The following is a 24,499-nucleotide window of genomic DNA, read 5'->3' on the forward strand; positions in this document are numbered from 1 at the left end:
AAAACCCCAACGGCTGCTGGGTGCTCCGGCCGCGGGGTTTGCAGCGCCCACTGCGCAAGGAGGGGGGCTGCCCTGCTGATGCCCTGCGGGTCCGTGGAGAGCTGGATCCTTCGGGGGCCGGGCCGGGGCCGGGACGGGAGGCAGAGCCGGCGGAGGGGATGTGAGCTGCTGCCAGAGACAGGAAGAGAAAGCGCTCTCCTCAGGTTGGGGTTCCCCGGGCTCTGGCTTCGCGCAAGTGCTGGGCCGTCCCGGTCAGTCTCCGAGTACCGGTGGGGTCCGACAACGGCGTCCTCGTGAGTCCGTCAGCTTTTCCGTACCTCGCCCCGGGATGACCCGCAGCCCCGGCGCGGGGGGAACGGCCTCCAGCTCCAGGGGGCACGGAGGGAGGAGCCGCAGCCGGCTGTGCGCGGGGCGGGGCCGCGGGCTGCTCGGCCCGAGGGAGCGGGTGCGGAGGAGCTGCGGGGCGAGCGGGTGAGTGGGTGAGTGGGTGAGTGCCGGCAGTCACACGGCTGCGGGCGGCCGCCGGTTAGTGATGCCTTGCCGGCTGGAGGCGTCGGGAGGGGGCAGAGCTGATGCTGGGCTCCAGAGCCCGCTTTGTGCGTGGCCTCGGCGGAGCTGGGCTGGGCTGGGCTGCCGTTCCCCGTCTGCAGCTCCTCCGTGCAGAGCGACGTCTCTGATAGTGCATGGGGTTTTAATTTAAAGGCAGGCCGTGGGCAGTTCGGAAGGCTGGGGTAAGAAAGCTGGTACAGAGGAAAGCCGTGGGGTTCGGTTTTTCTGGGGCAGCAGCTCTGTGGCTCCTGCCCTGTCCGATGGTGGCTCGAAGGGCCGCGCGTGGCGGATGGAGACTTCGGGGCACCGAGCGAGCCATGGCACTGCCGGCACTGCCCCGTGGTGCCGACCGCACCGGCAGCTCCGACTTGTGTCGCTCTGCTGTGATGAGTGGGTGAGTTTGGAAAGAGTCTGTGTGCTGTGAGACTGCAAGGGACGATTTGCCTTCCGTTTTCCCATCTCTTAGCAATAGTAAGGTCTTTGCAATCAAGGGCTAGAAAGGGTGGAGCACACATCTGTGCAGAGCCGGCATTGCCTGAGGATTCAGCCTGTTTCACTATGCTGCTACAAAAATGGTCATCTCAGGTACAAGTCTGTTCTCTCGTTGAGTTTCCTTGGTCCTCCGTGATGGGTCAGTGCTCCTGGTGTTTGCTGCCTCTGCTGCTGCATGCAGAGCCTGGGAAAGCAGCTTTCTTGTCTCAAAAAATGTGTTCATGTGTTGTAGAGCAAATACTACTTGTTTATGGATGGATAAACTGGTTCAGTCGGGTCAAGAGTGATTGGGTTCCCTAGCAGGGGTACCTGCCTTCTTTAATGCTGCTGCTTGGAAAAATAACGTTTGTGATGTTTAACTGGATCTCAGCTTTATCTGCTGGATTTTTACCGGGGTCTCTTGTGGTCTAGAGAGTGGAAAATATGCTGGGGGGAACAAGTTTGGCACATTTAGGGACCCTAATTAGAGGCAGATGAAGTGCAGGGGCAGGGAGCAGATGCATTTTGGCGTGCTTCACCCCGGGGGGAGCTTTGCCCTTCCTCTCACGGTGGATCAGGCTTATCCCTTGCACTGGAGCTGCTGCCTCAGGGTGGCACATGCATCCTGTACTGGAGGCAGGGTTAGGAAATGTGAGTCCAGTTCCCCTGGCAGTGCTGAGATGGGTTTTAACATTCAGTCGCCTGCTGTGCTGTGTGCCTGCTGCTGCTGGGCTCCGTGTGGGCAGGCACAGCTTTCTGCTCCTCCCTGTAGACCTTTGGCTTTTTTTTTTTTTTTTTCCTTTAACAGCTGCAAATGTGGAGAGAGGAGAAGCGGTCTGGGAAGGGAACAGGGTGAATGATCTTCACAGAACAGGTGCGTTGTTTTTGCTTTAGGTTTTGCAGAGCTTGATCATTGCTGAGCAGGGAAGGGCATTGGGGTCAGTGGGGCACGTGACAAGGCTGCTTGATATCCCTTGGTTTTGACCAGATCCAATGGATTGCTTGTTGCTGTAGGCTCTTGAAAGCAAAGGCGTAGATCATTAAGGTTGGCAAAGACTTCTAAGATCACCCAGTCCAACCCACTGCCACCAATCCTGCCCACTAACCATGTTCCCAAATGCCTCCTCAGTTCTGGATCCAGGAATGGTGACTCCACCGCTCCCTGGGCAGCCTGTGCCAGTGCCTGACCACTGTTCTGGAGAATAAATGTTTCCTAGTATCTGATGTGAACCACACTGGCACAATTTGAAGCCATCGCCTCTTGTCCTGTCGCTGGAGGATGTAGCATGTTGCACCCTGCATTGCTGCATCCTGAAGGCAATGGGAAATCATAATTTCTAGGTTGATGTGGGGCTGAAAGGCCATCTGGAGTCAGAGATGAGGTCTGGCAGATGCTCTTGCCCTGATGCAAACATACCTGGTTCTAGAGTGGCCCTGCAGGCACCAGCACCCTGCTTTCCACATGCATCTCAGCTGTACAGTGCTGCTGTGTGGCTTTCCTACAGAAACAGGACAGTGACGTGTCATGCAAAGCTGTCTTTCCTTCCTGCCCATCCTGATGCAAACAGGGCTTTGGGCTAATGTCAGCAGAGAGCCCTTTGTCAGGCACTGGGGATGGTGCAGTGCTGTGAGGAACAAATGAGTAATGAATAAATGATCTCCTGGAGGAGAACAGTCACAGTGATAAACAATATCTGCCCACCCACAGGTTTCAAAGACCTTGAAAGCTTTAACTTGGCTTATCATGGTCAGAATTTTCCCAGGAACAGCCTCAGAAGAGCAGGGTTCTGCAGTCCTTTCCATCTGCCCCTGTCCCCAGTGCAGCCAGCAGCTGCGTTGGCCCCGTGGGGCCCTTCTTCCATCACCCCCCGGCAGAGGAGATGAAGCAGTCGGTGAGGTGGGACCATTTGAGCTGTCTGCTTCACCTGTCCTGTTCCCCCATCTCTGATGAGCAGATATAGGTGGAGCACGGGGCTCAGGTCCTCTCCGAAGCAGAGTTTGTCACCAAGCCCTTTGCTGACAGCTTTTCACCTTTAAAATTGAGTCACTCCCCACCTGACTTCCAGAGTACAGAGCCCTGTTTGTACCCCCTAAACATTCCCCAGATGGGGCAGGGTGTTTGGTGGTGGTCCTGTTCGGTGTTTTTAGAGGGAGTGATGTGGAATTGGCCTTGTGACTGCCGAGCTGTTATGGCGTTTTTTCTTCTTCTGCACCATTTCTGTTTCAAAGGGATCTGTGCGCCTCATCAGTCACCATTTTGCAAAGCGAGCTCAATCAAAGCCTTTGCTGCTGACTGTCCTGGGGAGTGTTTTCCTTTGATTTTTGTCACGTTTCTCTTCCTTCAAACCCCCCGCAGGTTTCCCATCAGACAGACAGCGGTTTGGCACTTTGTGAGCATGGGAAGTGCTGCTGGGAGTCGTCCACACAGGGACCCCCATAGGTGGTTTGGTGAATCTCTGCTGAAACTTGCCAAACTCTCCATGAAATAACACTGAAATGGTGCCTGAATCCTTAACCTTGCTGGAGGCCAGACTGCCCCAAAATCTCAGTGTGTTTGGACCTGAGTGGTTTTATGGAAACCACTTAAAGTGGGACTTGGTTCGATGTGTGTGGATGTGTCTGAGCTGGGGATTGGTGGTCCTTGGAGGTGCCCAAGGCCACACATGTGGCTCCGGGCAGCCTGACAGTAGGGGCACCCAGCCCACAGCAGGGGGTTGGAACCGGATGGTCTTTTAAGTCCTTTCCAACTGAGCCGTTCTGTGATTTCATGATTGCTCTGTGGAGGAGGGGAGCACCCTGTAGCATCCTCTGCAGGCTGTCTTTGTATGGAGCTCCTCCCTGACCACTTGTCTGGAAGGGGGATTTGCAGCCTGGGGTTTTGCACTCTTGCAGGACAGCCTGGGTCTGTTGGGATGCTCGGGTGTCCCAGCACCTGTAGATGGAGAAATCCCAGAGGAGGGATTGAGAAAGACCTCAGTGCTCCACGTCCCCTCTCCTCTGGCTCCAAAGAAGCCATGACATAAATCTTCACATTTTGGAAGGCCATTTTCTTTCCCAGCCTACTACTTGTCAGCCCTCATCTGGGACAAACGCGTTTCTGGGAAGAAAATAAAGACTTGGCTCCCACTCGTTGGCATAACATTCAGGGCATCCCAGCGTGCCGAGGGCGTTGTGGGGATTCTTCTGTGGACAAAGGGACATTTGATGAACTGGGTCACAGCAGGAGGAGATACGTGGGAAAAGCAGGGAACAGAGGGGGCAGTGGGAAGGAAGCCATTCCCGTTGCAGGGGCAGCTCCCCTCAGCCTGCTTGGCTGGAGAGGAGCTGTGCGTGCCTGTGCGGGCGCCCTGAGTGAGTTTCTGCCCCCGTGCTCCCTTGGCAGCTCTCCCTGCATCTCAGTTGCAGGGCTGTGGCAGGGTGGGGAGGTTGGTGCAAGTGTTGTGGTGCAAGACCTGGGACAGGAGCTCGGGGAGGGCAGAGCTTCCTTGGCTTCAGCTGGAAGCTTTGGAGCATCCTTCTGCCAACTGTTGTCTCCTTTGGTTATGGTCTGAGCATGTGCTGAGAGGGGAAAATGCTCAAACGGCTCTGTTAAGCACCAGTGGCTTGCGAGGTACCCAGAAGTAGTGCTGGCTTAGACATCAGTGTCAGAAGCCCATTTTCCACTTTTCCTGGATTTGCCTTCCCTGCATCTGGGGAGAAAGTGATGCAGTGGGGAAGTAGGGGTGGCATTGCTTTGGAGGGTTCTGAACACGGTCCTGACAAAGGCAGAAAGAGCCTGGGGGGAGAGGGCTGTCGAGAAAAGTATTAGTGAAGAAGCGAGACAATTTAATAGAGGGAGTTAGAAACAGATTTGGGATACGGAGAGGCAGGGAGTTGCTGGGGCATTTCCCCCATATGTCATTCTTCAGGGCTTCTGTTGAACAGAGGGGACCTGCTGAGCGAGGACCCTTTTAAGATGGCACGTTTTGCATTGGCACCCTCAGAAGGCTTGTCTGGAGGCCTGCAGTAAGGAATGTGGTGTTAGCAATGCCACATGAGCTGTGTTCCGAGCAGTTCTGACACGGTGGCTTGTAGCTCAGTGTGAGCCGGTCGGGTCGAGCAGCGTTCCCCAGGTTTTCCTCGGGCTGCACTGTCAGGCGGTGAAGGCAATGCATCCTGCCTGTCCTAGAAGGTAGAAGTGAACGTACATTAATGTGACGTCTTTACATTCTCATCTGAAGGAGTACGAACGCAACCCACACGAGGCAGGGCGCCTCACCACAGAGATCGCGCCGGCGGGCGGCGCGTGCTCCGCGGTGCAGCACGGCATGTCTGCTCTCCCCGTGTTGTTCCGGCTTCGTCCAGCTCTGTTTCCCGGTGCAGGCGCTGGGTCGGAGCGCAACGTGTTGCTGTCGGCTCCCTGCGGAACGCGCTGCGTTTCGGCTGCCGCCCCGCGATGTGCGAGGCGGGGCTGCTGGCACCGGAGCCCTGCGAGGCGGCGCGGCGCTACGGCGAGTCGTCGGACACCTGCTGCCGTATGGACCGCTGCCAGAGGCTGCGCACCGCCGTCCGGAGGCTGGAGTTCTGGGAAAGCTTCAGCGCCGAGCTGGTCGGGAGCGGCTTCTTCTCCAAGGTGTACAAGGTGAGAGCGCTGGGGCCGACCCGAAGCGTGAGGCTGAACTCGGAAATGGGGAAGAGCGACTGTAGGCGGTGTGATAGCGACAGAACGGGGGTGTGGCTTTGAGCTAGAAGGGGGCGACTGAGGTGAGATGTGAGCTGGAGATCCTTTACTCAGAGGGCGTTTTTAACCCTCTCTCAGGAAGCACAGAACCGGTGTCCCGCTCGCTTTGCCCCTCTCCATTGCTCCTCAGCCCATGAGCGCTGTAGCGTTGCCCTACTGCTCGCTTTTGAATGGGGGTGGGGAGCTCCTTCCCTGCAACCCTCAGCCATTTCTTTGAGCAACAAAAAGAAGGGAAGACCTGGCAACTGAGGCAGCGTTTCAGAGGGTACAGTGCTACCAGGTCTGCCCACATCATCTTCCTCCTCCGTGTGGCTGCTGGCACTGAGCTTGTTTGCTGGGCTGTGGTGCGGACCCAGTGGAGCCAAGCTGGGTAAGCTGCAGCTGGAGATATGGGTTTTGAGTGAAAATGCAATGACTTTCCACAATAGAAGGTGAAAAGGAAATGTCAAAAAATAAAGCTGGAGTGAAATGTTGCGGCTCACATAGAAGACAGTGGAGGAGGACTTGGAACAAGGCAAGGCCTTTGTTGCCACTTGACATTTGCTGGGAACTCGAGCTGGATGCTCTGGTTACTGGCGTTCCTCTGGGGTCGGGCAGTCTCAGCCCTGAGCAGCAGCGCTGCTGCTGGGAAGCACCACAGGGATGGATGGCCGCAGAGCCCTCTGCCCACAGCTGCTGTTTTCCTCCTACGGTCACCAGCTCCTGGCCCCGTGGTGCTGGCACAGAGGGGCTGTGTGCTGCTTGTGCTGCCCTTGTCCTCTGGTTCAGCCTGCGCTTGGGGTCCCTGGTGTGCAGACTGGCTGTGCACAGACTCACTTGTGCACAGGGTTCAGGCCGAGAGGTCCTGCATGGCCTTCTGCTTGGGGAACAGTGTGCTGCGTGGATGCTGTTTGGAGCAGGCTGAGGAATACTCTGAGTTGGCGGGAACCAAATGCTGGCCATGTGCTTGGAAAAGGCCTCTGCAAGAGGCTGGTGTCACCTGAAGTCTGATTCCCAGTGACTTTCCAAGCTGGAGGCTGGGCCTCCAGCTTGGAAAAAGGAAAAATGGCTTTGCAAGGCACATTGTGTGAGACCTTGAGGGCTGAACTTTGGCTGTGATCCATTGCATCTTTTGCACTTACAGCTGTGTGGTTGTGACTAATAATTGATGACACCCGAGCAGCAAGTCGGTGTGGTTACAGTGTCCCATCAGGGGATGCTGTCCGAGCCCTATTCTCTTTTCAGCCTCTGCAGACTGCTGCCAGACTTCCATCAGGAAGGAGGAGGCAACTCATGTTACTTCCAAGATCATTTGTTTTGTGGTCCTGGTGGTAACAAACCTTTCTCTCCTTTCAGCTCAATGAGGTCTTAACATGCATCTCTGTGTTCTCACCTCCACTGGTCACCTTAGCCATAAAGCAGCCATAAAGAGAGCAGTGGGTGATGCTATGGGACTCAGACTGCTGTTCTGAAGCCATCTCAGGCTGTGGTTGGGCTATTTCACTATCAAAATAAACAAAAAAACCCAAAGCTCTAAATGAAAGTGAAACGAAGGCTGAGGCAGCAGTGGGGACGTGTGGTGTGAGCAGCAGTGATGAGATCCAGCAGGAGGGAGAGGGGCAGATGGACAGATGAGGCACTGAAGTAAGGGGAGGGGAGAAGGTCAGCTCTTCTGTAACTCAGTGTGGGCTGAGAAACTGCTCCAGCCAAAGTGACTTAAATTTTGGCTGAGTGTCCTTGTGTGCTGAGGCAGGAGGGTGCTGGCTGTCCCCAGTCACCATGTCAGGTGTCACAAAGTGGAACTGGTGTGGGAAGGACAGTACCTTGCCCTTGTGCTGGTGGCTGTCCAAAGCTCTGGGCAGCAGGGAAACAGGAGCCAGGGCTTTGGCTGGGAAGGGGTGCAGCTGTTTGGAGGGGCTGGCAGACACCTGGAGGTTGACGTGTCCTGCTCCACCCTTGGCTCCAGGTGACCCAGGCTGCTGCTGCTTGTAAAGTGATGGTGGTGAAGATCTACAAGAATGATGTGGACCAGGAGGTGATAGTGCGTGAGATCAGCCTGCTGCAGAAGCTCTCCCACCCCAACATCGTCAGGTAGGCAAGACTTCTGGCCGTGGGCAGGGGCACTGGTGGGGGCTGGGGCTGCCTCAGTGTCTCTGTGGCAGTTCTGTGGGGAGGGATCAAATGGAACCTTGATGGCATGTTTTCTTTGTTTTGGTGCATCCTTCTGCTTAGGTACCTTGGGATATGCGTAAAGGATGACAAGCTGTACCCCATTCTGGAGGTAAAAGTTTATTGCCTTTAACTGTGCTTTGGGCAGGCAAGGAGCTGTGAGTGACTGGATGAGCAGACTGCCTTGGGGAGGCTTCTGGTCTGCTCTGCCCCACAGCCTCTCATGGCTGGAGCTGGGCACAGGTGCTGTGAGGTTCGGGCAGAGTGGCCATGGAGGGTTTCGTGGTGGCCCAGTACCACCAGAGGACCAGGACAGGCCAGCGTGGGGGAGCAGAGGAGCAGGATTTTAAGAGTAGGCATATTGGGATGCAGCCTGGCAGTACCTTTGAGGTGGCTCTGACACAGTGTTGTGGCTGAATGGGAAAGCCTGGGCTGGCACTGGGAGGCCTTATTTTGTTCCTGCACGTGGGGGGCTCCAGGAGACCCTGCGTCCAGCTGCACAGGTGCTGCCTTTTGTCTCTTCACAGTATGTGAATGGGGGCTGCCTGGAGGAGCTCCTGGCCAGCAAAGACGTTGCTTTGTCATGGAAGGAGAAGGTGGACTTAGCTTCTGACATCACCAGAGGCATGATCTACCTGCACTCCAAGAACATCTACCACCGAGATCTCAACTCCAAGGTACACAGCTGGAGGGGAGCTGCGTTAGGGGGCCCTGCAGAGGCTGCGTAGGGCAGTGACCTGGAGAGCCCAGGTTGTGGGTCCTCTGCTCCTGCTTGTGGAAGGCAAGGAGTGCTGGCAGGTTGCACCTCACCTTTCAGTCTCACTGCGGAGGTGCAGCCCTGGAAGAAGTTTGTGCTTCTCTGGGGAAACCTGGGAAACCTGGTGGGAGGTTGGCTGAAAAGATGGAAGCCTTTACCTAGTGTCTGGCTGTTAGTGAGAACTGGAGCTATCTGGGCTTTTTACACAGGCAGACAGCGATAGGATGAGGGAGAATGGCTTTAAGCTAAAAGAGGCAAGATTTAGGTTAGATGTGGGGGAAATCCTTTACCCAGAGGGCGGTGAGGTCCCGGCACTACTGCCCAGAGCTGTGGAGGTGCCCAAGGCCGTGGATGGGCCCTGGGCAATCTGAGCTGGGGGGCAGCCAGCCCATGGCAGAACTGGGGCTCGGGGCTGTGGGTCCCTTCCAATTGGAGCCATTTTCTGTTTGCAGTTTCTGCTGGCTCCCTGGGAGCAGGTGCCAAGGAGTAAAATCTAGGGATCTGAATAGGTTAAAGTCACTGGGGTTTTTGAGAAACCTCAAGATAATTTTGTAGGAATTCCTTCAGAAGCCATTATTAGGGATGTATAGCTCTGCACAGGGAGGAGGGCCGTGGCTGTGATTTGCCTGCCTTGGGCTGACTGAGCAAAGCTGATGTGCACGTTTCTAGGTCTCTTTCAGATGAAAGGATGTGGATCACCGTGCCCATATTGAGTGCCTTTGGGAATCTCAGTGCAAAGATGTCAGGATGGGGCAGCGCTGAGGGCCGTGTGGCGCCAGGCAGACCGAACTGTGAGAGCACAGGGTGGGCAGTGAACTGATGGAGGTGGGCTGAGGAACGGCTCCTTCCCACTACTTCTGGCTCCGGATGTGATCAGCTGCACACTCAGGTTGCAGCCTGCGTGCACAGGGCTCTGTAGCAGCTGGCCCCTTCCTTGCCACAGCCCATGGCACATCCCCGTGGTCTCCTTTCAGAACTGCCTCATCCGAGTGACACCGCGTGGCCGCGAGGCGCTGGTGGCAGACTTTGGGCTGGCCAGAGAAGTGGTGGAGCTGCCTGTGCAGTATGCAGAGAGGAAACTGTCCCTGGTGGGCTCTGCCTTCTGGATGGCTCCTGAGATGCTGCGGGGAGAGCCCTACGACAGGAAGGTACGGCATCACTGCCAGCTCCTGGCTCATCAGCAGAGCTCCTGCACGAGATGGCAGGCATCCCCTCATGGAGGAGCCTGCTGCTGTTGGTGCTCCTCTTTCCTGCAGTTTGCCTTCTATGCAGCCCTGAGCCCACCTCTTTCACCCTTCTTGCAGGTGGATGTGTTTTCCTTTGGCATTGTGCTCTGTGAAATCCTGGGCAGGATCCCAGCAGATCCCGAAGTACTTCCCAGAACTCAGGTAATAATTCCCAAACTTAACAGTATTGGGGTTCATTCCTTTTGTTCCTTTTTTGTTCCTTTTGTTTTGTTTTGTTGTTTGTTCATGTTGCTCCATGATTCTGGACTGCAGCTTCTCTCTGGGCCGTGCAGACTTGCACACATATATGTGTGCATACTGAGGTGTCACTCCAGAGTTTTAATTGTGGGAAAATCTGATGACAAAATTTTCAGTACACAAATGGAATCATCTGCTTATCAAAATTTTGGTTGCACCAACAAAATGAGAAGTGACTCTTTTGTTTACAGGTCTTAATTCCAAATGGTCCATTTGGCATTGGCATTTCAATATCTACGTTGAAGCGGCAGATGAAACACAACCATCATCACAGGAGTATGTAGGTTGATCTGAAAGTAATGCCTCCTGTTTGTTTCCATGGAAAGTTAAACATACAGTGAACAGAGTAACACTGTTTGATGGAGCAAATTCTCAGCTGCAAAACACTGTTTTTCAACATAGCAGCACCAATAGCTCTGCATTTTTGCCAATGATGAGCAAGAGGTGCATACTGTGCTGTACAAACCCACACCAGCAGAGGTGACCACTGCTGCTGTCACCACTGCTGAAATGCATCACCACCCCTCGCTGTGCTCACATCCCCTCTTTGGTCTCCATCAATGTTCACAAGCATCAATGAATGGCACTCACTGGCATTTTTTCTGCACGGAGGAATTCAGTTCCACATGTTTGCTCCATACACACTCCCATGTCATGCAGCATTCTGTCACACAGCAACAACACAACGGGATGTTGATGGGAAGGTTTGGCCTCTGCTGCCATCCCACCAATGTCTGTTTCTGGTGTTGTGGGCCAGCATCATAGAACATGAAGCAGTACTTTCAGATCAGCCCTAGTATATTTTCAGATTCATTGAGGCTAATTCACAGGTTATTTGAAGACAGTTGGCTTCTCTAGAAATGTGGCCTTTTTATTTCAATATTTACAACATTTCTCTCCTGCAAAATGAGAAAGGAAGCGTTTTCCACAACAAGAGTGAAAAATCCAGTGAGAAAAGAGCAGATTGCTGCTTTCCGTGCAGAGTAAAGGCTCCACAGTGCTATGGGAACAGCTGGTGAATCCGGTGGCTCTCAGCAGCTGTTGGAAGCCTGGATGGTCCTCCACATGTTGGTTCTGCTTTGTGCTGCTTGTTGCTGTGCTCTTCCTGGAGGGTACGTTGCTCTGCAGGAGAGCACAGAGCAAGCAGAAAGGTGTTGCTACATCTCCCTGTTCTTTTAGTGATTACCTGTGCCCTCCTGGCAGAGCTGATGGTTCCCTTGTGCCATCAGGGAGACGGCCGTGATTGAGACCCTAAAAGCTTCAGTCCATGAATGTAGAATCATAGGTGGCGTAGGCTTAGATGGCAGGGGACCTAAAAGATCATCCAGATGCTCCCTCCTGCCTTTTGTCCTGGTGGCTGGGAGGTGAAGGAATGGCATTCCAGCTTAGGGGAGTGTAAAACCCAGACGAGGCCCATCTCTGTAAGTGAGGAGTAGGTGGGACACGCGTTGAGCAGGAGAGGAGCCTGTTTTCCCCCTTTTCCTGGAGAGGCCCCATCCCTCCTGCCAGGCCGGCTGCTGCCCCGCGCCCTCTCCTTCCCTCAGGACTATGGCCTGGATGTCGCTGCTTTCTGCAGGATGGTCAGCGGATGCCCTCGGCGGGTGCTGGACCTTGCTGCCTGTTGCTGTCGGGTGAGTCCTGCCTGTTTCTCCTGAGTAACTCACCCCGAGTCAGAGCACAAGTGATGCAGCAACTGGCTGTGATCTGTGTGGGGGTGTTCTACCTCTAACAGACATCCCCTAAGGCAAGGGGTTTGGTGATGGCTCTGCTGAAGTGTTGCTGGGACTGCTCTGTGCCCAGGTTGGAGCCGGGGCTGGAGCGCCTGTGCCAGGGCTGGGCAGCCCCAGGGCAGCACAGTGGGGTGACCTGGACTAAGGGATGCCCCCACCGTGTTGCTGGCTTTTCTCTTGTAAGGAGTGCATACAGATCTGGACCTCACTGTCCTTCAAAAGGAAAAGGAATGAACCCCAGCTTTGGGAACACTCCAAAAGAGGTGGGGAGGAGACGTGTCCTCTCTAGCTTTTCCCCTGATCCTGTTCTGCTCAGACTGCCTTTGGGCTGAGCAGTTATCACACCCCACTGATGTCAGGAGATGTCAGCTTGCAGCGTGTGATGCCAGAAAGCTCTGTGTGCAGGTGCACAGTCTGGGCATTTCTGGCAGTGGGTGAGTGCTGCTCGGCCAGGGGGGACCCAGGAGAGCTGCCGCACTGTACCCACCTGTCCGAGATGCCCTCTTCAGTTCTCCCTTCTCATTCCAGGTGGAAGCGTTCAAGAGGCCGTATTTCTCCGATATCTTGGATGAATTGGAAGATGTTGCAGAGAGCCTGGAGCCCAGGAAGGACAATCCACTTTTGAGCTGAGCTGTGGGCCCCCTGCAAAGCCCGATGGATGGACTGTAAATGGAGGGTCAGAAGTGAAGAAAGAGGGTGGAGAACGGAAGAACTAAGTGACCCACTGGTATTTATTTAATCATAGTCTCAGTCTCTAATTTCTGAGATTGAAAAATGGAGAGGAGACTTAACCAAGGTCTTATCTGAGGTTTTTAACAGATGTAATTCAGACAGCAAACAGCCTTTGTTGGCTTGTTAAAAGTAAATGATCCTGGATGGCAAGTCAGGGACCTGGATTCCCTTAGAGGATGCTTTCCAAGTCCTCTACAGAAGTGCAGCCCTCTCTTGCTTCCCTGTGCTCCCTGGGCTCATGGCTTTCTCCTTCCACGTCCCCTCTGTGCTTGGGGAACCTCTGTGGGGGCTGGAATCCCTGTGGAGCAAAGCTGGGGGCTTTGAGGCACACAGAGAGCCTCAGAGTTGCTGTATGCTGCAAAGCCTTAAAACCCTCCTTAGGTGGCCCCACAGGGATGGCTGCATTGTGTAGAGATGCTGGTGGGGCACACCAGCATTCAGTGAGGCTCTGGGGAGCAGTGTGGAAGGTGTGCCTCGCCGAGGTGTGAGCCAGCCAACCAGTATCTCCTCTCAGAACTGGGGCTGTGCTCTGTCCCAGCACTGCGGCGATCTGGATTTCTCCCCACAGCCCTCTGTCGGGGTTTGGAGGTGGGAGAGGTGCACCTCTTATCCTTCCACAGGTCTCCAGTTCAGCTGGTTGCCAGGCCTCATTGGGAGGGATGTGTTGTACTTAGGACCGAAATATCTGTGGTTGTCAGTAGGTGTGATGGCTTTGTGGCAGTGGAGCTGTGTCTCTTCTTGTACACTGTAAGCTCTTGGAATAGGGGCCCTTTGTGCACCAAAAAGCACTTGTAGATTGTATAATGAGGTGTGCAAATAGCATTGCAGACCTACATGTGGACCTGATCTCAAGATCTTGGGCAGAATTTGGTGTCACATGTGGCTCAGTGTCTCTGTGCCCTGGCACCCACATAAAGGAGTGACAGCAGTGTGCCGAGATGGATGTTGTGGTGGAGTGCAGTGTTTTCAGCAGAGATTCTTCATAATAAGGAAGATGAAACACACTGAATGGCACCAGGACCATTGGCTCAGCCACATGTCCAGAGAATCCTCCATCCCTGGAGCTACTGTTGTGCTTTTCTGGGTTGTGACAGCTGTGCACAGGAAATCTGCTCAACAGCAACACACCAGCAAACAGCTTCCTGCTGGGGAATGCTGCCAGTAGGAGGAGTGAAGCCTTGGGAAGCAGAGGACCAAAAAGGATGGAAGCTTTTCAACCTGGTGGAAGGCAGAGTTCCAACTTTTTCATTTGACCAGTGGAGTGAAATGGACTGTAATGGCAGTGGAAACAGCGCTGATGTACCCTTGTGTCTTCAGGGGCAGCCAGCCACCACCAGCACTGCAGCAGTTGGTCCCTCTGCTGTGGTCTTGCCCCAGACCACCAGCACTGTCCCCAGTTCTTGGACATGATGTGAGGGTCATTGCGAGCCTCATGGGCCAGGGGTTCTGCATGCTCTCCTGGAGGCAGAGGGCAGCGGTTGGACACAGCTGGACTGGGTTATGCAGCTCAGAGCAGGGAATGACACTTTCTGTCTGCTGACATCTGTATGGCTGTGAGATTGCATCTGCTTGGCATCCCAAGGGCAGCCGTGGGTGGGTACAGAGCTGTGCTTCTGCTGAGCTTTCTGTCTGCCCCATCCGCTCCATGGAAGAGACATCTAGCCCCATGCTGAGTCTCAGGTGACAAAGGAGATCTTTGCTAGAAGGACTTGTGGTTCTGCTGCTGCCTGGCTCCATGGCCATTTCATCCTGTGCAGAGTGCTGCTGCTGAGGCGCAGCACCAAACACAATGAACATCTTCATGCTCTGTCAGCACAGCTGGCAGGATAAAACCTTGGTGAAGACAGAGCACTGTTAGCTGTGAGAAAGTGGTGCTTTGCCTGTGGTGCCACTTGGTGCCCGTGGCGTGGGGCTCCTTACAGCATCTGTTGCTTCAACTAGGGGCACAGCAGCAGCACAAGCACCATGCAAAGGGCAGTGGGTTCACCTTTTCCATCCTAGCAGCCCATGATGAGCTGAAGGGACCACAGCACAGTGAAATAACTTCTCTTCCCCTGACACAGCTTGTTTTGTGCTGACTCATAAATGGCACTGGTTGTTTTTCAGTGCAGCTGCCTTACAAGGACAGCTTAAAAAGTCAGAGGGAGATGTTTTCTTTTAGACCACCAGTGCAAACAAATGCAAATTGTATGGAGGTGCTGAAGCTGTTTTATTACATTCCCATGTGAGCAGTTGTTGGTGTTAGGTAGGAAGGAGATCTCTCCTTCCAAAGCTCCATCCCTTAAAGTCTGTCATCTTTCAGCTCTGGCTGTGAAATCTTGGGTGCGTGGAAGAACTGCCATGTTCCTCCCTGCGAAGAACTGCTGCAGAGCCCCTGGGTGCTGGCAGCAATCCCACGGGTGTTGGGCTGTCCCAAACTGCACAGGAATATCTCTGAAAGTGGTTCTCACTGGCTACAGGGCTGCTTCCCCTTTTGGCACCAGCCAGCCATCAGAGCTGCTTCCAACTGCTCACCTCCTTGCTCCCTGCCCTGGACTGAAGCAGAAAGCAGGTTCTCACCTCATCCCCTGTCCTTGTCCATTGTGATTTACACCAGGGGGAACAACAGGAGGAACCCAGGGATGCTGTTATTCCTGGTCTTCAGGGCCACTCCTTTCCAGAGCTGCTGAAGAGCAAAAACAAAATGCAAACCTAATTCTTGAGCTTTCTGGGACACAGAAAAGCTGAGGTGAGCAGGGACCACTGGGATCAGTCAGACACTGACTGGAGCTATTCTGCTTTTCTTCTGGACAGACTCATGGCAAGGACAGCTAGCAAGAGGCACTAGATGGCATGCTGACAGTTTGGGGGTTATGTTCCTTTAGGGCATGTCCTTTAGAACATCTCAGGACTCCTCTCTGCACCTTCCACACTGTCAGGTGTAGGAGCTGATGGAGGTGCAAGAACCACTCTTGGAGAAGTGGGATCTCTGGGTTGGTGACGGTGACATCTCTGGTGACAGTCACCAGACCTTGGAGGCTGCATGGAGGAAGGTGCTCTTCCTGTCTGCAGTTACAGCAGTGCCCTGTGTGCTCAAGGTCTGCTTCCTTCTCCTCACCATGTCTCCCTGCAACTCCAAGCAGCAGGACCTTTGCTGTGTGGCTTCTTTAGGGTCACTGTACCCTAGACTGCATCAACTCCACTAAGCTCTGAATAACTACAGAGGAAATCCACGTGGGCTAGTGCATATTGGATATGATGTATGTCTGCCCAGGGGGATGGATCCTGACCTAGTGCTTCAGTTCTTCCTGGCTGGAGTCTGTGCAAGCCCCCTCCATGGCTGCTGTAGCTATGGGACTTGGGGAGGGCCGTGAAGCCCTGAGGACCCTCTCCTTCACACAGCTGTATCACTGCAGGGAGCGCTTTCCTGCCTTGCTGCAGTGCCAACTCACTGTGCTGGCTGAGGGATGCAGGAGAGCATCATTCTCCTCTCCAGCCAGGCGCCACCCACCTCCCCCAGCGCTGGTGGTGTGGGCATGAGGTGCTGGGAAGGGACAGCCCCAGCTCAGTTGACCTTGGGGGTCAGCTTGCTGCACACTTGCGCACCAAGTGTGATAAATATGGGATCCTGCAGGACCCACACAAATAAATACACTATTTCCACTGATTGATGTCTCACTGTAATGCAGTTAACACTTAGTTTCCACAGTGTCCTTCTACGAGGCTTGACTTGGGACTGCTGTACTGTCCTAGTGCCACTCACTGCTGGACAGACTGTTTTTTCCAGCTCTTGGTCCACAGTGGCAAAAGAGAGATCCTGAAAACACGGGAATGGCTGGAGCTGGCTCTGGGCCTTTCCAGTTTGTTGTGAGATTTGTTGGGCAATGGGGAAGAGAATTCAGTGCCTTTCCGACAGCTCTTGGATCCAACAGGAAAAAAGGCTGCAAAAACACTGAAGGTTTAGTGTGCGTAGATTAGAGACAAAAATAGCAGGATGTGCCACGTAGGGTCAGACCATCTGAGAGTTTTACTGAAAAACAGCCTTACCACCCAGGTAGTCTTTTCATCAAATCTTTACATTCAGAAAAGCTCACTCAGCATCAGCAGGGCTGCTGGAGATAGAGCAGGATTAAAGTCAGGGCTTACAAAAGCTCAAGGCAGTACTGCTCCCTTCTGATCTCTAAAGGCTACAGCTGCTCTGGGCCAAAGGCACAACTTACAGTGTCCTTCTTGGTCTGATCTCGCCCTCAAACAATGTGATGTTTTCTGTCTTCTGTTGGGTGGCATCTGCCAGTGCCAGTCAGACATCCTCCTGCGCTACTGGCCTGAATTTCACTTCTGTTCATTTATGGGAGTAATGGCATTCTTTGCCTGTCTTCCAGTTGATGCTGTCAGCACAGCTCCCACGTGCACCCAGCCGGTACGTGCTGCTGAGGTTAGAGGCATGTGTGGCAGTCGTTGCACCACCACCCTCCTTGGAGACTGTGGCACAGTTGAAGGATCTCATGTCATTGCCCTGATCTGCTGTTGAAAATGACATGGCCTCATGCTATGATAAAGAGTCTCCTGCAGGGAGAACACACTCACAGTTACTGCAGTAGTGCAAAAGGGAACCTCGTGTTCCTGAGCACCAACTGCAGGGCAGCAGGGGCCTGGTTGGATGTAAGGCAGTTTGTTTGAATCCCATTCTCTTGGTTGCCTGCATAGTGGTCACCCAGAAAAGGAGCGGTATCCTGAGTTCTGCTAGGACTGCTAACACACGCAGAGAACCCACCTATGGCTGTGCAGCACATGGGCCAGATTCTGCCTGCAGTCACACAGGTGTCCACTTTCTTGCACCGCTTGCATTCTCTGCACTTTCTGAGGTCTGGACCAGCAGACAGTGTACAAAGCTCATAAACCCAGAGCACTGCTATCTCACTTGTTGGTTTCACTCGTTCCCACGTGAAGGATATTGAATTTTGCAGAGGATTTGTATGTTTTTTAAGAAGAAACAACACAACCCCAACATACCAGGTAACCTGATTCTGCATTTCTTGCTAAAGTACATGGCAGGGCTTGTAGGTAGCACTCTGGGTCACACATTTGCAGGGGGTGCACATCCCTTTCCTTCCCTGCACCCAGAGGTCACTGCATCTGGGTCACTACAGGCAGTTTTTAAGTACTGACCCAAAATGTAGGTTGTGCAAGGACTCTATGTGACACTGCTCTAGGCTGTAAATGCTGAATGTTACTGAAATGCTTTGGGAAAGTCCTTCCCAGTAAGTTGCTCACTTACCAGCATTCCCACCGAGGAAGTCTCCCAGAACCAGTTTGTATTTCTCAGACTCTCCTAAAACTTGGAAGGAAGCATACTTGGCAAAATAGTAGCTGTTGTTGAAGTCTCTCAGGTCAATGCTCCTAAAAGAGGAGGAGGACAGTGGTTCTGTTGGGCTGGTGGTAAGCATTCAACCGGGATTCAGAAGATGGGGTAAAGGAGCCCTCAGCTGACTTGAGAGGAGCTGCCACTGCCGGAGAGATTGTGATAGACGTCAAATTCCTGCAGAACTGCCTGTCCTGTACATCACTGTGAATCCAAGGCTGTCTGTGGGCAACACGACTGTTCTCACAGTGTCGACAGGGAGATGTGTTATCTCCAGGATAAGTCATGCAGGCAGCTCATTCAGTTCTCTGACTTCTCTTTTTAGAGTGAATATCTGTGGTGCATTGGGCTGCAGGGCCTGCATGCTGGTTAGGATTACCTTTGGGGCCCAGGAGGAATGTGGGATGCTCAAGTCTGTTAATGGCAGTGCTGTGCAGTGATTGCATTCTGCCCCAGTCCGGGGAGCAGGCAGCCCTTACCCAAAGAGGTGAGGAAGTGAAGGTTGTCATTCCCCAGCCAGAACTCCGTCAGCTGGTTGCCAAATCCTCGTTTGTATGAATTCCAGTCTCGCAAAAAATTCACTGACCCATCCAAGCGTCTCTGGAAAACCTGTGGGAAATGAGAAGTCCATCCCTGCCAGTCGTTCTGCTCCAGAAGCCCCACTGCCTGCCTGCTGGTGGCATGGCCTCTGCAAAGCCCCACTGAATACACCACTCCAGAGGGCAGCTGGGAGTGCTGAACCTGACTGCAGATCTCTCTTTGCAAATTCCCTTCCTCTGTGCTTGGAAATGAGGAGGAGTTTGCTGGCTGAGCAGGAATGGGTGGGTTTGGGGTGCTCAGCCTGCTCCCAGACACGTCTCCCAAAAGAATCCCCTGCATTCACCCAGGCTTGGTCATAGGAACTTCAGCTGCCCTCTCCACCCGGCTTCACTTCTCCTTAGTGCCTTCCTCCCTTTTTATTGCTATTTTAGTGCTATCATTTGAAGTATCAATAAAAATCACAGTAGGGAAATAAAAGCTTCCCTCTCCCCATCCTACTCACAATCCATCCTCCACCATCCGTGTCCATATCGCAGAAGACAGTGGTAGCATTGCAGCCTTGGGGGTGCACGGTGTACCATCCGTTCAGGATCTTGCCTTTATCCAGCAGCTCCTGGCAGTTCCTGGCTTTTGAGCAGACTAGAGAAAGAGTGGAAGTGGAAGGAGTTACAGTGTGCTCACTGCAACAGAGAGCACTACAGCCCCAAGCCCAGCCTCACGGGTGTGCACCTACGTCAGACAAATCCCGCTGCTCCTTGAGCCTCTAATCACAGGGTGATGGGCACTTTCTAAAAGATAGATGTGCTCAGATCTCCCTCATCTGCAAGGAGGCTTTGGAGAGTCTGAAGATGCGCTTACCAGATGTAGGTGTCCTTACCAACCCCAGCCTGCAGGGATTACAAGGAGCCACACACAAGCTGCACGTGGCTGTGAGAAGCAAACAGGCCTACTGCTATTTCCTTACTCTGCGTTTTGGTGTCACTACAAACTGGTTACCGCTGCTGCCTTGTCCTGACCTCTGGTGCTGGGCTTCTGCCTCCTTGCTGTCATTGCTGTGCTGTTCCACAGTGCTGATGGTGGCACAAAAGGCCCAGGACAAAACTCACCAAAGGTTCTGGAAATGCTGGCTCTCCTTTTGCTCCTGTTGGGCAAACAACACCATGGATTTCTCTCTGCCTTCCACATCTGGTCCTTCCTTCTCCCACAGCAATGCTGTTTGCTTTTCGAGCCAGATCCTGAGCCCCAGCCCCACACCCAGCCATGACACCCAGCACCACCAGCACCAGCCCCCGCTCAGCCCATTGCACAGCTGTGCAGGGATGCAGCATGGTGTTGGATGCAGAGGAAGGGGATTTTGAGACTGCACAGAACTTACTGTGGGATGTTGAGGGTGGGATCCAAAGGTGCAAAAAAAGGACAGATTTAAGTCATTTGGGAAGGAGGGAGAGGAGTAGGGGGGTACAAATGGCTGTCAGGGAGAAGATAGATAGCTGATCTGTACTTGTGTGTCTATGCCCTGTCCTGGTAACCACTGTCCTATCGTCTTTGTAACACTGTCCCGGTTGACAACTGTCTGTTCTGTGTGTCTGTGTGTGCATGGGAAGCAAACAGCACCTGGAGGAGGGCTGCCCAGGTGCCAGCAGCCAGTGGGACAGAGCCAGGGCAGCTGCTGGCAGTGTGAGTCAGTAAACGTGAACGGAAACATTCTGTGTATGTCCTGCTCAGCTGTTGGTGCTTCCTGTGCTAATCTGAGTGCTCAGTGTCTGTGAAGATGGACATGTATGGATGTGTATTTGTGTCTGTTTGTATATGCATGCATTACATCTGTGCAAGTTCCTCCGAAGGTAATGCCTCCTATTTATTTCCCTGGAATCTACAACAGATACAGTGAGCATAGTAACACTGTTTGATAGAACAAATTATCAGCTACAGAAGACAGATTTTCAGCATAGTCACCATTAGCTCTGCTTTTTCACCAGTGATGAACAAGAACCTGCATGCTGTGTTTGTATAAACTTGCACTGGCAGAGGTGACCCACTGTAGCCACTGCCACTGCTGAAACACAGCACCCACCCCTCCCTGTGCTCACATCCCCTCTTTGGTCTCCATCAGTGTTCACCAGCATCAGCGAATGGCACCCACTGATACTTCTTCTGCATAGAAGAATTTAATGACACCCCTCTGCTCCATACACACTCCCACGTCATGCACCATTCTGTCACACAGCAACAACACAACGGGATGTTGATGGGAAGGTTTGGCCTCTGCTGCCATCCCACCAACGTCTGTTTCTGGTGTTGTGAGCCAAGATCGTAAAACAGGAGGCAGTACTTTCAGAGCAGCCCTTGTAAATTATCTATATTTATTTTAAGTATATGTATGCCTACTGGGAGTGAACCCTCAGCCTCACTACCAGTTGGACCTGGGACATGGAGCCTGGGGCTGTTGGACCTCTAATGAGATTTTTTCCTCCGCCAGCTGGTAAGGGGTCAGGATGTCCATAAGGCAAGGCTGACATAACACACGTCTCTATTGGACCTGTATGCTCTGCCTGCCCACTGAGCGGGGTGCAACACTTTGTGCCACACACTCCCACTGTGATGGGACACATGGAACAGGAATAGGTGTGAGTGGGAAGGAGTTGGAAACACCCAGGGAGGGAAGCAGGATCAAAAGCTCCAACAGGGGAACAGCTACTGCTGGGAAGGGCTTTAGGAGGTGTTCTGGGAGCAGTTGTGACATGGAGCAAACTAGTGACCATGCTCCCATGCTGTGGGAAGCTCTTGTTGGTGACAGGTTTGGAGAAGGGCTGCTCACAATGCCTGGGGCAGCAGCAAGACCCTGCAGTGAGCCCCTGCAGCCCAGGCCCTGCAGTGCAGGGTGGCTGTTGTCAGACGGCCCTACCCACTGCCCTTCAGGGTGCCTTTATTTTTCTATAGCTGCTCCCACCTGGTGTGTTTTTCCAGAGTGACTCAGAGTGGAAGCTGAACTGAACACACATCATAAATTCAGCTCTGCACTGTTTACCTTTTGGTCCAGGCAATACAGGGTCTCCAGCTGCTCCTGCAAGAGACAAGAGGAAACGTTCATCGCAGGTGGCTCAAAGGGAGTGAATTCAGCTCCCCAGGCAGCTGCTCCTGCCCCTCCAGGTACATCCCAAAATGTACAGGAGAATGCTGGAAATGGCGCAGAGCCACGGTGCTCTCTGCTAACTGTCTTGGCTGGAGGCAGGGCCAGCAGTGCTCCCCGTATCTGCAGCAGGTTGCAGGCAAGAGATAAGTGCCTGTCCTTCTTGTGTAGGCTTTCTGTTTCCAGTCTGGGATCTTACAGATCCCAGATGCTGTTTAATACATTCACCCACCTCCTGCTGGGGGTTTCTGCTGAAGTCTTTGATTCTTTTGACTAGGAAATATGCACATATTCCACATGCAAAGGGATTGCTTTCCCAGCTGTTCAGTGTGTCACACTCAGTTTCTAGGCGGCACCTTGTGCTGGGAGCTGGAAGTAGCAGTTTGTTTCCAGAGACTGGGCCATGGCTTTGAATCCTTCAGTCCAACATGCTTTCATGAAGTTGTGCCCCCAGCTTGTGCAGAGCCAGAGGTGAAATAAGTCAGCTCCTGATTTTGGAGGTGGTCAGCCCATTCCTTCCTTGCTTCACCCCGTACCAGCTGTCTCCACTCCAGCAATAGGAGAATGAGGAGAGGTCTGATTTTATGGGACTGACAAGAGAAACTGTAAAGAAGAGCAATATCTTACTCTGAGATCCCACCCAAGGACGCAGTTCCCAGTACCCATCCCATGCGAGATCCACATCTCAAATTGCCCAACCTGTAGGACTTCAGGCTGTTTCTTAAGAGTTTCATTTCTGTAGATCCAGTTATCCTATGTACACCCTGGATTTTATGGATTAAAGCTAAATATATTATGGGTTACCTTTTGCACCGGGCGGTCCTGCTTTCCCAGGGGATCCCTTGATTCCCATTTCTCCTACAAGAAAAAACACTGTTCATATGTGTGCAATGCAGTGTGACCACAGGAAAGATCATACAGAAGTCGGGACAGCTGGGCCTCAACTTCTGCAAAAGCAAGAAAGCTTTTTTTTTTCATCAGATCATACTTGACAACGTATCTCACTCCATTTCTTCTGCTAAAGCTATATTATATTGGTACTGGGCAGCCTGATCGGGTGGTTGGCAAGCCTGCCCACAGCAAGGGGTTGGAATGTGATGATCTTTATGTTACCTTCCAACTCAAGCCATTCTATGACTCTGATTCTATGATACTGCCAGTCAAAGTCCTGATTTACAGCTCACATGTGAATTCCCATGAACTTTGCATACTCTGGAGCCAGTCTGTGGCTTCTGCTGCAGTGGAGCTGCTCCCTTACTGAGGTGATTCGCTTTCCCTATGAGTTGGCTGTGAAAAACTCCAGGGACTCCTATGGGTAGGGGTGTCCCCTTCACACATCTTTCTACAAACGAAAAAGCAGTCTGGTATCTTTGGAATCTTACCTTTTGTACCTGAAAGGCCTGGTTCTCCCTTTCGGCCAGCTGCACCTGGGATCCCTGGGCATCCTTGAAGAACAGCAAGTTGGTCTGCCTGCCCAAGTCCCACTATTTTCAGCTCTGCGTAAATGAAGACAATCATCCTGGAGATTATGGCGATTCTGAAATGTTTGGGATAAGAAGTTGAACCCTTTGGGCTTCAGAAACAGTGCGAAAGGCAAAGACAGGCAGAAGTCATGTCCTACCTGAGGATGGGAGCTCAGCGTGATTGTATGAGTTAACATTAGAAGAGAGAGGCATGGAACCTCTCTAACTTCAGAGGAGTTTACTGGGAAGAAGGCTGTTATATGGGATATTACACGCATGACAAAGGTACTATAGCTTGATAAAACAAAAGATGTGAGGTATCCTGTGGTGTATTGATGGCAAAGAGTGAATGGCAATGGCGAGTCTGGACTGTAAATGTTCTGTCCCATTTTATGACACTAGATCAGTTTCAAATCACACCTTTTGCCTTCCCGGGGAACGCAGACAGAAGACTGCATGGTGTGGTGTCCCTGGGCTGCCAGGTGCCAGGCACACAGCACGCACTGGATTGTCCCTTCATACAGCTCTGCATCCAGCAGAGCCCAGGGCAGATCCACAGATGGACATCTTGCACTGGGAACTGAAAGAATCGGGAAACCTGTTCCTGGAGACCCCACAGCTGAGGGGACTTCTGACCAGAGCCAGCAGCTTCGTAAGGCCGCAGCTGAGGCTTCGTCACCCACCCGCAGCCTTCCATCTGCAGCTGAATTCAAAAGGTGCATAGAAGGAAAAATCCTCCCCCAGGGCCTTGTAATGGCCCTTGTGCCAGGCAGGCGGACTGAACAGCCTGCCCCAGGCAGCAGGACTGGTGTGGCACTCACCTGGACAGGAATCCTGGGTGCTACAGGTGGTGGCTGATGCACTGAGCAGGACGGCGGCTGCCCTCCCCACCACTGCGCGCTGCGCTCTGCTCTCTGCTCCCTTTCCCTGTGCCCCAGGAGCTCTGGTTGGTACTGAGCTGTCAGGCTTTTACTGATCAAAAAATCCCGTGTAAGCTCCACCTCTGCGCTTGCCCATTGCCTGTGTTCCCAGTCTGTGTCTGCAGAGCTTCTTCCTTGACCGGCAGCTTCCCACAGACCCACAGAAAGCTCTCAGGCAGATGTTTCAGTTCACACAGGATTCAGGACTAATTTGGTGTTTAAACTCTGCGTATCTGGGACAGTGAGGTGGGAAGAGGATGGCTGATGTATTTTTCCCAGCTTTTATTCTCCTCAGTTCCCAATCAGAGTTAAACGTGAGGTGTTCAGTTTTGCTTCGCTGTTTCCACGTTATGCACATTTGTGGGAGCACTACACGAGGCTCAGACTGCCAAAGCAAATCAGACTCTTAGTAGCTTTGGATACAAAGCCCTTAAAGTTTATGAATATTAGCAGAGCGTTTAATTTAAGCTTTATCTCCTTATTCTTCCATCCGATCAGCGGAGACAGTGACTTC

General features: G+C 52.9%; 2 protein-coding genes across 3 annotated transcripts; one reads left to right on the top strand and one right to left on the bottom strand.

Moving 5' to 3' along the window:
* The first annotated feature begins 425 nt into the window (after nucleotides 1-425).
* Nucleotides 426-17,590, top strand: LOC128079790 (dual specificity testis-specific protein kinase 1-like). 2 transcript variants are annotated; one of them, XM_052681334.1, is made up of 9 exons: nucleotides 426-471; nucleotides 5,383-5,641; nucleotides 7,686-7,810; nucleotides 7,952-8,000; nucleotides 8,416-8,565; nucleotides 9,620-9,793; nucleotides 9,950-10,033; nucleotides 11,674-11,760; nucleotides 12,388-17,590. In XM_052681334.1, the coding sequence occupies exons 2-9, from the start codon at nucleotides 5,456-5,458 to the stop codon at nucleotides 12,487-12,489; spliced, it is 957 nt and encodes a 318-aa protein (XP_052537294.1). In that variant the 5' UTR covers nucleotides 426-471; nucleotides 5,383-5,455; the 3' UTR covers nucleotides 12,490-17,590. The 2 variants fall into 2 exon arrangements, with proteins under 2 accessions (XP_052537294.1, XP_052537293.1); XM_052681333.1 differs by lacking the exon at nucleotides 426-471 and adding an exon at nucleotides 553-1,894.
* Nucleotides 17,591-17,871: 281 nt separating this feature from the next.
* LOC128079792 (ficolin-2-like) lies at nucleotides 17,872-23,953 on the bottom strand. The gene is made up of 7 exons (XM_052681340.1): nucleotides 23,486-23,953; nucleotides 22,985-23,098; nucleotides 22,407-22,460; nucleotides 21,501-21,536; nucleotides 18,975-19,111; nucleotides 18,412-18,541; nucleotides 17,872-17,970 (listed from the first exon to the last, which is right to left on the bottom strand). Exons 1-7 carry the CDS (start codon nucleotides 23,760-23,762, stop codon nucleotides 17,957-17,959), a joined length of 762 nt encoding a protein of 253 aa, XP_052537300.1. The 5' UTR covers nucleotides 23,763-23,953; the 3' UTR covers nucleotides 17,872-17,956.
* Nucleotides 23,954-24,499: the final 546 nt, after the last annotated feature.

The sequence above is a fragment of the Tympanuchus pallidicinctus genome, unplaced genomic scaffold, assembly GCF_026119805.1.
Source record: "Tympanuchus pallidicinctus isolate F22 unplaced genomic scaffold, pur_lepc_1.0 scaffold19, whole genome shotgun sequence".
NCBI lineage: Eukaryota > Metazoa > Chordata > Aves > Galliformes > Phasianidae > Tympanuchus > Tympanuchus pallidicinctus.